The following is a 12,256-nucleotide window of genomic DNA, read 5'->3' on the forward strand; positions in this document are numbered from 1 at the left end:
TACCATAGAGCCCCCCCCCCCCCCCCCCCCCCCCCCAATTCTATTCCATTCAAAGAATCGGGTGGAGCTGAACCAAAAAGTTGTTTTGTGCTAGGAAATGTTGCTTTAACTTCCTATTATGCAAGATGAGAAACAAAGAAATAAAGAATTGAGCAAAATAACAAAACAACATACTTGTCCCAATCTTCACCACATACTCCACTCCTTTTTGCCAACTCTTCTTATTCTTCCTGGACAAGGGGGAAAAAACAACAGATCCTCTCAATCAAACGTTATTCATTCACGAAGTCCAAGTACAGTACACAAAATTCAACTTTCACAATGATAAAAAAAACCAAATATGCCCTAAAGCCCCACCACCCTCTCATCGTCCTCATCCTCATCATTCACTTTGGACCTCAACTAGTCAGATTCTTCTTCCTCAACCTGTCCCTCAGCCTACAATGAAGCCATCATACAAATGATCAAACAGCTTTCCAAAGGATCACAAAAGCAAAAAGAGAAGGCGCAACAAGAAATCATCATATAGTAAACAAACTAACTGTACTAGAATCATACCAATCCCTTCTTGTAAGCCTCGCGGTTTTTGCGGTATTCCACCATCTTTTCCTCAGCTATTTTCTCATAGGGTGCTTTTTTCTAATTTTTAAACAGCAAAACAGAAGAAAATATTAGATAAATTATCTTATTTCAGAGCAGTTACGATAATGGAGAGCAGATTGACTATTTTCCATTTCAACTAAATTACTAACAGCTCCAGAGATGGATGCCCACTTCCTTGCAGCAGCCCGACCAACCTGACTCCAAATTGATGACATTACATTATTGCAGGAAAAAAATGCACATCAAACTGAAATTAGAATAATACAAATTTACATCTGAGAAATTAAAAACCACTTACATCACTATCCGACGCGTTAGGATACTTCTCTTTGTATGTCTTTCTGAAATCCTCCCTAATATAACGAATAGATTGTTGCCTTATGCAAGTCCTAAATAAAACATACATCAATCAACAATTTTAAGAGAGAACGAGAGAGAGCTAGTACAGGAACCAGAAATTGGCAGGGGAAGGCTTCTTAGGCTTGTTAGGGTCTTCTTCTATCATCGCGTACTTGAAATTGGACTTCACCCATTCTGTAAGGAATACGTTACGTATGCTAATAGAAAAAACTCATCCAACTTGCATAGGGCCAAGGCCAAGATATTCGGTATAGATAAATGCCTTCTTAATAGAGAGTATTAGTTTTTCCAGAAAAATTTTGCATAGCAAAGACATCGGGAGAAGGAAGACTAAACACACAAAGTCGTTTCCTTTCCTGCCCATTGCGGGACAATAAAATAACATACTGTCACAATCAAATTCCCCAAAACAGAGTCTTGCTTAGATAGAAACACTAACCCTGCCTCCAAGGCTCCAACCCGCAACAGAACCCTTCAGTGCCTGATAGATGCGTAAATACGGCTATTTACGCTCCCTAACTTGGGCTTGTTATGTCCGTTTAGTGTATTATTTGGAGTTTGATACCCGTTTTCTCGTTTCAGGACTTAGGAGCAACTGATTGATATTTGGAGCCAAGGCAAACAAAATAATTGAAGAAATTATGTTCTCTTGTAAAGTAGACTTCTTCAGAACATTACCCTTTACGTGTAATTTGATTTGCCCAAGGAAATCTTTTGTTAGAGCTAATTGGCCAATGATACAAAATGGCAACTTTGACTTGGAAACTACTATTGAGGGATTTGTATGGGCGAGTACTGCCAAACAAGGGAAGACGAGGGAAGAGTTAGGATTACAAGAGAACACTTCCTTTCCAACACCAAGGAGGAGTTTGGTGCATTTACAAAAGGCAGTGTTTTTTGGGCATAAATGGTGACTTTTTACACAGATAGTTCTCGGCTGTGGCGGAGTGAAAAACTTCATGATCGGCTAAACGCTCCAGCGAGGGTAACGAGCATGCCTCTTGAAGTAGTATAATTGTATAGACTTTTAGGTTTCTTTATTCAACTTTTGATTGTGTGACTGATGTAGGAAGGTTTTAGGACACTTAGAGTATTGCCGCCTAGAATAGGAATCGTGATGGTTATGGGTGGGGAAATAAGAATATAACTGGAATAAGTGCGCAAAGAAGAAGAAATGAAAGGAGAAGAAGAGAGATAAAGGTGCTTCACCCTTGCAAGGGTTAGGCGGTTTCTCCAAGGAAGGACCGCAGCCCAAACCCCAATTAACTCAATTCATTAATCAAAACTCTTTGTTGGAAAGAAAGATTACATCCCAACTTATAGGCTAAACAATGGCCTTTTGAAGTCCAAGAAGCCTAAGTGACATGAACCTAATCAACAAACACATTGAACTTACTAACAATTAGATGCAAAGAACTAAAATATGTTTAATGCATACATTGATGAATTCTAATGCAAGCACTAAATTCATGATGACGTTTTAACTACCAACCACCATGGACGAACCTTGATCTACCAATCCTTGTACGAACCATGCAACTTTTGATTAGAGTCCCTGCAACTACCAAAATACCCTCATCTAGCAATTTGTCGTTTTCTGTTGTCCTCGTCAAACTTGGATGGTTCATACTTTTTATGAAGTTTTTATTCTTTCAATTTTCATATCGTATTTATATTCACGATATGAAATACCGACACACCATGGCTTTCAATGTTTTGAAATAGGCTTTGACATAAACTATACGTCGTGAGACGAGTTGTGCCGTTGGTTAAGTCCAGTGAGACGATCCGTGCCGTGTTGAGATAGCCTATACGGAGTACGAGTCTAGAATATATTTTTGGTGACTATCAATGGGGATCGCTACCCTAACGGTGGTCCGTTCTTCAAATTGATGAAACCCTAGATTTCGATACAGTAATATTATAAGGGGAGGTTGAAACGAAACCCAAGCCTCTTTTCTCCTTTGTTTTCAAATCCGTTTATTGTTTCCTAGTTTAATCTCTCTCTTTTTTGTCAAACGGAATAGTGTTTCCTAGTTTAATCATTAGCATAATCGAATAAAATCCAAACTTTCATCCTTTTTAGAATTAAATTAAAAATAAATTGAGCGTCGTAACTTTAGCTTTTTACTCCCCGTGGACGATCTCGTACTCAACCGCTTTTCTTCAAAATAATAACTAATTCCTTGTTTTACAAATTTATTTTTAGTACAAAAACAACGGACCAAATTTTGGCACCGTTGTTGGGGAGTTGAAACAAAATTGTGTTTTTTCAAGTCGTTTTTAGTTTAATTCTTAGTTTAGACTCATTTTTTTAGTATTATTAGGTTTCTTTATTAGTTTTCTTGGTGCAGGTTTTTTGACTTTTAACAGTTTGGCGTCGAAGGAAGTCTGGTGCGGTCACTGAATTTGAGCGAATTTGGGCGAACAGCACTGTGAGTTTTTTTTAAAGGAGGGAAAATGGAATGGTTTTTCTTGTTTAATAAGAGTAAAGCTACATTGGATCCTAGTTGATGGGTTCCCGCGTGACTCGCCCATCAAATTATGAGACATCATTTCTATAGCTCATCTGAAGAACAACATTCCCCCTCTACCAACACCACTTCAAAGCGGTTCATTTAGTTCCCATGAAAGGTCATTATGCATGGGCACATCTTTAGCCACTTCCCTTCACCATTTCCTTTAATAATTCGCACTACTAATCAACTTATATGACTTTCTAACTCTCCACCAGCCTCTCCCATCTCTTTAGACTCCCATGCTTTATCGGACAACCTTATCCCGATCCTACCAAAAAAGCACGGACTAAAAAACAATAAGTTCCCACTACAAACTAAAATTGTCGAGAACCACACAATCGCTAATAAATGTTACTCCCACAGAACCAAAATCTTGTTTCCCACTAGGAAACATTCGCAACAAAAGTTTGCATTCAAAAAAAGAAGGCGAGTGGGCACTTAAAAAAAGTTCCTTCCTTGCACCAATCGAAACCACTTCTCTCTTCACTCTTCCCCTTAATCCTCGCCAAGCAATTAAGCATATTCTGTTTGCTTGCTTGCTTTCATCAAGCCCTTACGCCCTCTTCTCAGACTCCCCCTCTCTTCCAATCACCTTTATCAAATTTAATCAAACAAATCCCTGAGCCAATGCCCATATAGTCAAATTACCTCCAAATTTAGTGGTACAACCGCATACAGGTCCACTACCAACTAAAAAGCCTAATTGCTAAGAAGCATGGAAACAAACGCGGACACAGATAAACGCATGGAAAACAACAATTCTAAATTAAGGGAAACAGGCATGGCAAAGGACAAATCAAAGCTATATCAAAAAATTAGAATATTAAGCAGGAGAAGTCACGAGGTTATGGTATGAACTATGAAGTTAACTAAGGCATCATTTAACATTTAATTTTTCAAAAAAAAAAAAACATCAGAACAAAATGGTTGGAAGCTGCAAAGGAATACCTTTCTTATAAGTCCCTATTTAACATCTAATTCATTTTCATTTTGAAAACAACTAATATCAGACCAGGTGAAGTGAAGACGTAAGTAAATCCATAATCAAGACCCTACAACAAATAAAGACAAAGAGGGACGAAGAGAGACAAAGGGAAGGAAGAAATAAAATTGGAGGCATAGCCAATGCCCAAACACAGACAAAGAGGAGGAACAGGGAGAGGGAGAGCAATTTTTTCACAAAATTGACGCAAGCAAATCACATGAACTTTAGCAATCTTATCATAACATTTAGAATCAAGGAAACTATCTCAGTGAACATTAATAAAAAAACAGTCAAGCATAGAAGTACCTTTGGGTGGTTCTTCAATCCTACAAAACTCGACAGTTGGCGTTTCCAAAAAAAACCGCACAAAAGCTTGGAAATTCTTAGAACCGACATCTTCATGCTCGGCCTCAAAGGTAATGTAATAATAGATACCAGAGGCAGGGTGGTAGTTTGCCTTGATTACGTTCACAAACCTGTACTCTGTTTTCTAAGATAAACCAAGAAAGACAAGTTAGGAGAAGGTAAGGTGGAAGAATCAAGAATTTAATGAAACCAAAAAGAGAAAAAACAAAAAAAGAAAGACAGGTGCACACATACGTGTTCTTTGTTGAATGTGACAATAGCTGACTTTGCACATTCTTCTAAAATACGGTCCTCCTCGTTTGATTGCTTAACAGGTCTAATTAGACCATAGGAATCTATATTATCAGGAAGATCTACAACATCAAATCCCTGTACAGATGTAAAATGATACTATCAGAATTGTATGTAAAATAAGTAATAGGAGTGAGAATCTGAGGGGATAGATATAACAAGGAACAACTCAAACCGAATTCAGTGTGTATACACACACAAACAGGACGTGTGTCTACCTCGCTCTCCGTGACTTTCTTTGAATAAATCTCCGCCTCTTCTGGTGTAAGTAGTCTCCAGCTTTCAAACTCTTTGTGTCGCTCGCGTAGGGCTTCATCCGTTAACGTCTTCCTCCTCAACTCTTTCACATCTTTTCCATCCCTGTGCTGCTGCTGCTGCTCCTGCTGTTTATCATGAGTCTTGGACAACCTCGGTTTCTTTGACAACCTCGGTTTCTTCGACAACCCCTCTTGTTTCTGTTTGGAAAACCCCAATTTCTTCTGTTGTGGGTCATTTTCCGGGGACCCAGAAGCCTGTTTGAAGGCTGACCGGGTCATCCTTCGATTGGAAAAATCATCATCATTGTCCTTAACTGATTTTAGAGGAGCCATATCTATTCCTTGTGCGATACCCTAGAGTAAAAACATAATAACAGCGTTGTAATCGAACAAAACCGATTACATGAAGAAGCAGAAACACATACAAGCGAAACCCTAGATTAAGATCTTCACAATGTTAAGTTAAGTGACTATTAGACTGAGGGAACAATGGTATCAGACGAGCGAGAGAGCGAGAGAGAGAGAGAGAGAGACGGACCTTCGTACGAGGGGGGACTTGAAATCGCGGACGGTGGTGCCCGGTGGCGGCTCCAACTGTGGAGAGGGGAGAGAGCGATCGCGGTGTACATGAAACTCCGTGAGTCGGGTCGGTGAAACTCGTTAAAGTATCTCTTTTACAAACCCACTTATCCGACCCACTTTTTTTATTTTGGTCTTCGTGCCAGGAGTGTTCTAGGGTGAGCATAGATCGGATTTGTTCGATTTAGAATAAATCAAGAATCAAATCACTGCATGTGGATTATGAATTTGAAGAATCAAATTAACCCACAAAAAGTATAGAACTAAACCAATCCAAACCATTAGATTACGCTTTGGTTTCGGTTTCGAACCAAGATTTACATGAAACTGATTGCGGAGATAAACTAAGAATTTGTTTTTTTTTTTTATAAAAATATTGGAAAATTTAGAAATTAATTGACTCGTGGAATCACTATTCACTAAATGGAGCATTACATTATATCATTTGATTTTGGGTATCAAAATTATAGGAATGGATTGTGATATATAGAAGTTTACATGCTAAATAATTTTGGTAGTAAATAAATACTGAATAGGATAGTGAATTGAATAAATTATTAATTTTAAAAATTAGTTGACTATAACTCTCATGTGTACTTGGTATATCTAAATTAAATGAGTTATATATACATACACACACGCAAGGTTCGGATTGGTTTGGAACCAAAATCACTAACGTAAATTTACAGACCAAACCATTTAACTCGATTTTTAATTTTTTTAAAACCGGAACGGCGGAACCAAACCAAACTACTAAAAACCCAAACCAAATTATTTGGTTGGGATTGGTTTGAAATGGATTCACGGTTTGACGTATTTTTTCTCACCCCTAGTACTTCTACCAAAAACTATACTCTCGTGTTATTTTCGGGGTTATTTCGAATAATTTTTTTCAGTCTTTTATCGTAGGTTTTAAAAATTCTTGGGTTAATTAACGGGACACCCCTTGTAAGTTATCGCTTTTTCACGGAGACCCCCTGCACGAAATAACCCTACAACCACACCCCCTCTAACTTCCAAAATGTATTCTGCCATAACTCTGTTAACAGAAAAAAGTAAAATACGTTTTTACCCTCACATATATATAAAAGGAATGCTAAAATCAGCCATTTGGGGTGACGTTAGTGCTGTTCACACGCGTTTAAAGAGAGTCCGACCTTTTGGTGTTTAATGCATGCCTGACAAGCTTTGCAGGACTGATTTACCCAGTTAAGCACAATGACCATGTTGGCCTTCTGCATTTCCCCCTAATTTTGACTTCCGAAGCACGTGTTGAAGAAGCTTTCCCTCCAAATGGCAGCTTTCCCACCAATGAAAAGAAAGAAGCTTTCCTACATTCTGCTACTTTTTTTTTTTGAAAATTCTGCTATTTACTGTATTTAAGATCACTATTCCGTTCTTTTGAACTTAACTTGAATTTGAGAATTTTGTCTTTATTTGAATTTATTTGCATTTGTTAGTTTTGCGTCGAATTTTTGTGAGTTATTGATTCTTCTTGACGAGAGGAATCAGAAAAGTAAATTTTTTTTTTATTTTTACCCAAGTATTTTGAGAAACAACCACTTTTTAGCCGAAAAAGTGATTTTTTTTTGCTAAAAAGTAGTTATTTCTCAAAATACTTGGGTAAAAGTAAAAAAAATAAAATTACTTTTTCGATTCCTCTCGTCAAAACGAATCAATAATCTACAAAAGTTTGGCACAAAACTAACAAATACGAAAAAATTCAAATAAAGACAATTTTCAGGTTTAAGTTAAGTTCAAGAGAACGGGGAAGTCCGAGCCAGCTTACACGTTCCTCGACTAATTCTAAGAGATCGATCACATCGCTCTATTACAGGATTCGCAATTAAAACAGAACAAAACTCTATATGGATTACTCCAAAGTAGTTTTTTTTTTGGAAACTACTCCAAAGTAATTGATAGCATTCTAAGGGGTGTTTGGGCATGCGACACTGGAAAAAAAAACCACTTGGCTTATTCAAAATTTGTTCACATTTATTAATTTTGCATTAATTTTGTGTGAATTATTGATTCGTCTCGATTTTTTGTCTTTATTGAAAAAAATTATGAGTTTCAATCATAATGTTTTTATTTTTTTATTCTTCTCGAAAAGTGAACCAATAATGTAAAAAATGACACCAATTTTCCATGAGTAAAATTGGAGGGCTATTTTGGTCATTTAATTTCATAATTGTAGTCTTCAACCTTTATCCTGACACTGTGCTTAAAGTCTTCAACTTTTATCCTAACACACTGCATAAAGGACTGTCATTATGCCCTGAAATTCGCAACCAATCGTCCACCTCCTGGGCAGAGAATAGACCCCATATACAACACTTAGGGTTATATCACGTAAAGTAAAATACAATTTTCTACTACGCACGGATAGGGTAAAAGTAAGAAATCGAGAGAGTAGATTGATGAGAATAGAGGTGTAGAGATGATTACATCATGATGGTGTCATGATCACGTTGTGCTGGGTAAAAGCATCTGCATCAATCTAGGTAAATTTTGGACCAAATTACACTCGAAAAGTTGTTTTTCTATTTTAACAAGTCACCTTTTTAAATGCACTCTACATTAGACTTTCTATTCTAACTCTATTGATCCATTATAATACTCATTTTTTTATGCTACTACTATTTTTGCATTTTTTGTTTGAATGTATATTTCATTATTTTATTTCTTACTGTATTACAGGAGATCAAATGAAACTTTTTAAATTTTATCAAATATTTACTTTTTTAGATTCTGAAATAATCTATTAAATCAATTTTACCAATCTAATGGCAAGCATCAATTAGAAATAATAGTCCCACGAGCCGCAATGGCCAAGTGGATATGAGAAAACCAATAAGACCTTAACCTCCACGAGGTTACATGTTCAAATATCAAGGAAACCTAATGTTTCCGATCGACCATCAACCATGGGGTCACTAGTGAGGTTTGCTCGATCATTAACTTTAGGGTCCCAAAATTAATTGAGATGTGCGCAAGTTGGCCTGACGTCAGGTTGTAAAATGATCGTTAACTTTAGGATCCCGAAATTAATCGAGGTGTGCACAAATTAGCCCGACATCGGGTTGTAAAATAAATTGATGAGTAATAATGCATTCACACTTGCATAGTTACCAAATATATATAATCATATAAAACCCTTGCACCGAATAGAAGAATAAGAGTAAAAGACTAACAAATGGGTCCAAACTCATAGTTTAAATAATAAAAAATACTGTGGAGTTGATGAACAGTATCTCGCTAGGGGACATGAGCACCTGTAGCAAAGTTACATAATTTGTAGAATAGTGAGGTAGGAAATGAGTTTGATGCAGCCCAGTTTTGGAGGATTTGCTCGTTATTATAGTTTCAAAAGGAATGTGGCGAGAGTTATGTGGATGCTCTAATTCCCTTCGCAGCGAGGGCACCAACCCATGGCCTCCGTGTACCGTGGCGGAAGACCGGAGACGGCGGAGGAGAGAGAGGAGGGACAAGATATGCGATGCGATTAGCCGTCGTACAGGGGAGGAAGAAAAAAGAAAAGAGAAAACTTGGTGCCGATATGTAATTAACTGAAAAGTGTGCCTAGAAAACGCGCTCTACTAATAAGCCTGGGCGCGAAATTTTTTGTGCAAACTTTTTTAAAGGCGTGCTCAAAGAACACGCTTTGGTTGTGGGGCCGTGATCAATCTAACGTGGCCGCAAACAATTTAATGCTACTTGCCACGTACATTATTGAAACTTACAAGCATATCCTCAACCTACGTTATATTTCTTTTTTCCGATCAAACAAAAATAATCCTATGTTTTTTTTAGTTATTTTACAAATTTACTTTTATTAGTTTAATGCCAATATTTTATGAGTTATTGATTCATATTGAAAAATGAATCAGAAAAATCCATATATATATACACAAATTATCAAGTGAGGGATCTCTCACTTTGTTAAAATGCGGGACTTTCATTTTCTGATCAAATTTTGAAAATCCGAACCGTTCAATGTGTGCAGAACGTGATTTTAAGGGTCCTCGGGTCCTCGCGAGAAATCAGCGAAAAAAATGACCGGGAAGGGCTTCATCCTAGCAGTTTTTTTTGAACTGTTCAATGAAAACTGCTCGGATGAAGCCCTTCCCGGTCATTTTTTTTGCTGATTTCTCTCGGGGACCCTTAAAATCACGTTCTGATCACTTTGAGCGGCTCGGATCATCGAAATTCAATTGGGAAGGGGAGTCCCGCATTTTTTTAAAATGCGGGATCCCTCACCGGATAAAGCTAAATTTCTTGAATAAGAACAAAATAACACATAAACTTTTGGGAATATTGTCTCTAGTAAACTGATTCAAGGTTTTGATCAAAAAATTGTATTTTATAAGGTTTTACCAGTAATTATGTTCTGTATTCTAGTTTTGGCTTGATTTTTTTTTTTTTTTGATAGGCTTGATTGGCAATTGCCTTTTCTTATTTTGTTGTCTATCCTTTTCTTATTTCCTAGTTTGCTTAGGGAGTTTGGGTTTCTCATAATAAATTAAGTTGTATGCCGTGGGGTATGTTTGAGCTTTGATAATAACAAAACATAGAGCCTTCTCCACATTTCAGTAGAGCTAAACGGCACCTACAGCGATTTCATCCAAATACAGTGAAAAGAAAACTGCAATTACCCCATCACAGAAAAAATACACAAGAAATGCAGGGACAAATAGACGAAACTAAGGCTATCCATAATAGCATAATAAAAAATAAAAAATCAAAAGTTGACACATCAGCTTCTGATTATCCATTTAAGAGTTTGCTAAGTTTGACAATGTTGAAATCCATAATGGTCACTTCTAATCCATAATCAAAATAAGGGGCATCCAAGAAAATAGTCAGCATCCAGAACATAAACAGCATCCACGCATCATTTTAGAACATGTTTGCTACTGAACCAATGTAGGAAAGAAAGTGATTCCTCCCTCTGTCTCTTTTTAACTGTCTTACTTCGTAACTCCAACTTATTAAAAAGACATCATTATTACACCTTTCACATCAACTTTTTTCTTCACTTTCCCTATTTACCCATTATCATTACACTTTTACTCACTAGCTTTTCAAAATGAAATATACTTTTAGAGACAAAATAAACAATGCACCAATTTTTATTCTCTAACTTTACAAAATGAACATTTATTAAGGGACAACCCAAAATGAAATATTGGACACTAAATAAGGGATGGAGGGAGTATATTATAGAAGAGCAAATTATACTTTACCCAAAAAAAAAAAAAAAAAAGGCTCAAAACCAATTTGTAGCAACAATCACAAATGTTCAAAGCTGAAAAAAAGACTTTAAAAATGGCCTCCAAGATAAAGGGGTTCCATTCATATGTCACCGAACTGCTTTGAAATTTGCCGTTTCAAAAAAAAGAAAAAGAAAAACTGCTTTGAAATTATAGCAAAAAAAATAATCTCAAAACCATTTCACAACAACAATCACAGATCTCCATCTCCATGGCGTACGGTCCACAAATTTTGATTATTGAAAAAGATTGCAAGTTTTGGTTTTTCAAAGCCCAAAATTTGATTATTTCTAAGAATGTTGTTAAGTTTATACCATTGTGAGCCATTTTTTGCACCAAGTTAGTTTTAGAAATAATCTACTTTTGACTATGTCATTGTGAATATTATCTAGATTCTAATTAAACATAAGCCAAAGACTCACTACACATTGCCTCTAAAGGTCGGGTTACATGGAGCTAGCAATCTAACTATTCAGCCACTTCAGATGGCGCATAATCTAAATTAGAGACATCAAAAACAAAAACAATGGAAACTGACATGAACACAAGCAGAAAACGGGACAACATCACCTTGGACTACTCCAATAAGCACACCGGCCAATTTCGGCTGAGGAGAGACGCGCCGACGCCTAAGGCATAGGCTGTTCCTCGAACCAAAGCGGTGGACAATTGGACATAAACTCCGGCAAGCCCTTGCTGTCACGGCAAGCTCTGAATGCGGAGACCGGAATAGAAATCCATTGTGGGCTTGGGATTCTGATCAACACGACTGTGTTCAATCCTTCGAATTATGTACTATGCAATAGGCGGATAATTATTTCCCAAGTGGTGCGGAAATAACACACACTTGGTGACAACTTCTCCATGCCTGAGAAACGTTTGAAGATAAAAAATAATAATTTAAAAGTCATTGCATAATATCAAAGTGACTATATATTTGAATAATTACGCTTTTATAAAAAAATAATTGATCAGGTAATTAAGCAATGGGTTTCGTTAGAGGGAGGTGCTCAGGGTGGGAAG

At 36.8% G+C, this 12,256-nt stretch overlaps 2 protein-coding genes across 2 annotated transcripts in view; one reads left to right on the forward strand and one right to left on the reverse strand.

The window, feature by feature from the left end:
- LOC131309842 (large ribosomal subunit protein eL37x-like) overlaps positions 1-12,256 on the forward strand; it is a 68,272-nt gene that overhangs the window by 26,944 nt on the left and 29,072 nt on the right. The gene's annotated exons all lie outside the window — the stretch shown is intronic.
- On the reverse strand, positions 262-6,085 carry LOC131309840 (uncharacterized). The gene is made up of 9 exons (XM_058336494.1): positions 5,920-6,085; positions 5,343-5,735; positions 5,068-5,202; positions 4,774-4,957; positions 1,050-1,137; positions 902-992; positions 753-797; positions 548-639; positions 262-426 (listed from the first exon to the last, which is right to left on the reverse strand). The coding sequence occupies exons 2-8, from the start codon at positions 5,712-5,714 to the stop codon at positions 553-555; spliced, it is 1,002 nt and encodes a 333-aa protein (XP_058192477.1). The 5' UTR covers positions 5,715-5,735; positions 5,920-6,085; the 3' UTR covers positions 262-426; positions 548-552.

This window comes from Rhododendron vialii, chromosome 12a, assembly GCF_030253575.1.
Source record: "Rhododendron vialii isolate Sample 1 chromosome 12a, ASM3025357v1".
Lineage (NCBI taxonomy): Eukaryota > Viridiplantae > Streptophyta > Magnoliopsida > Ericales > Ericaceae > Rhododendron > Rhododendron vialii.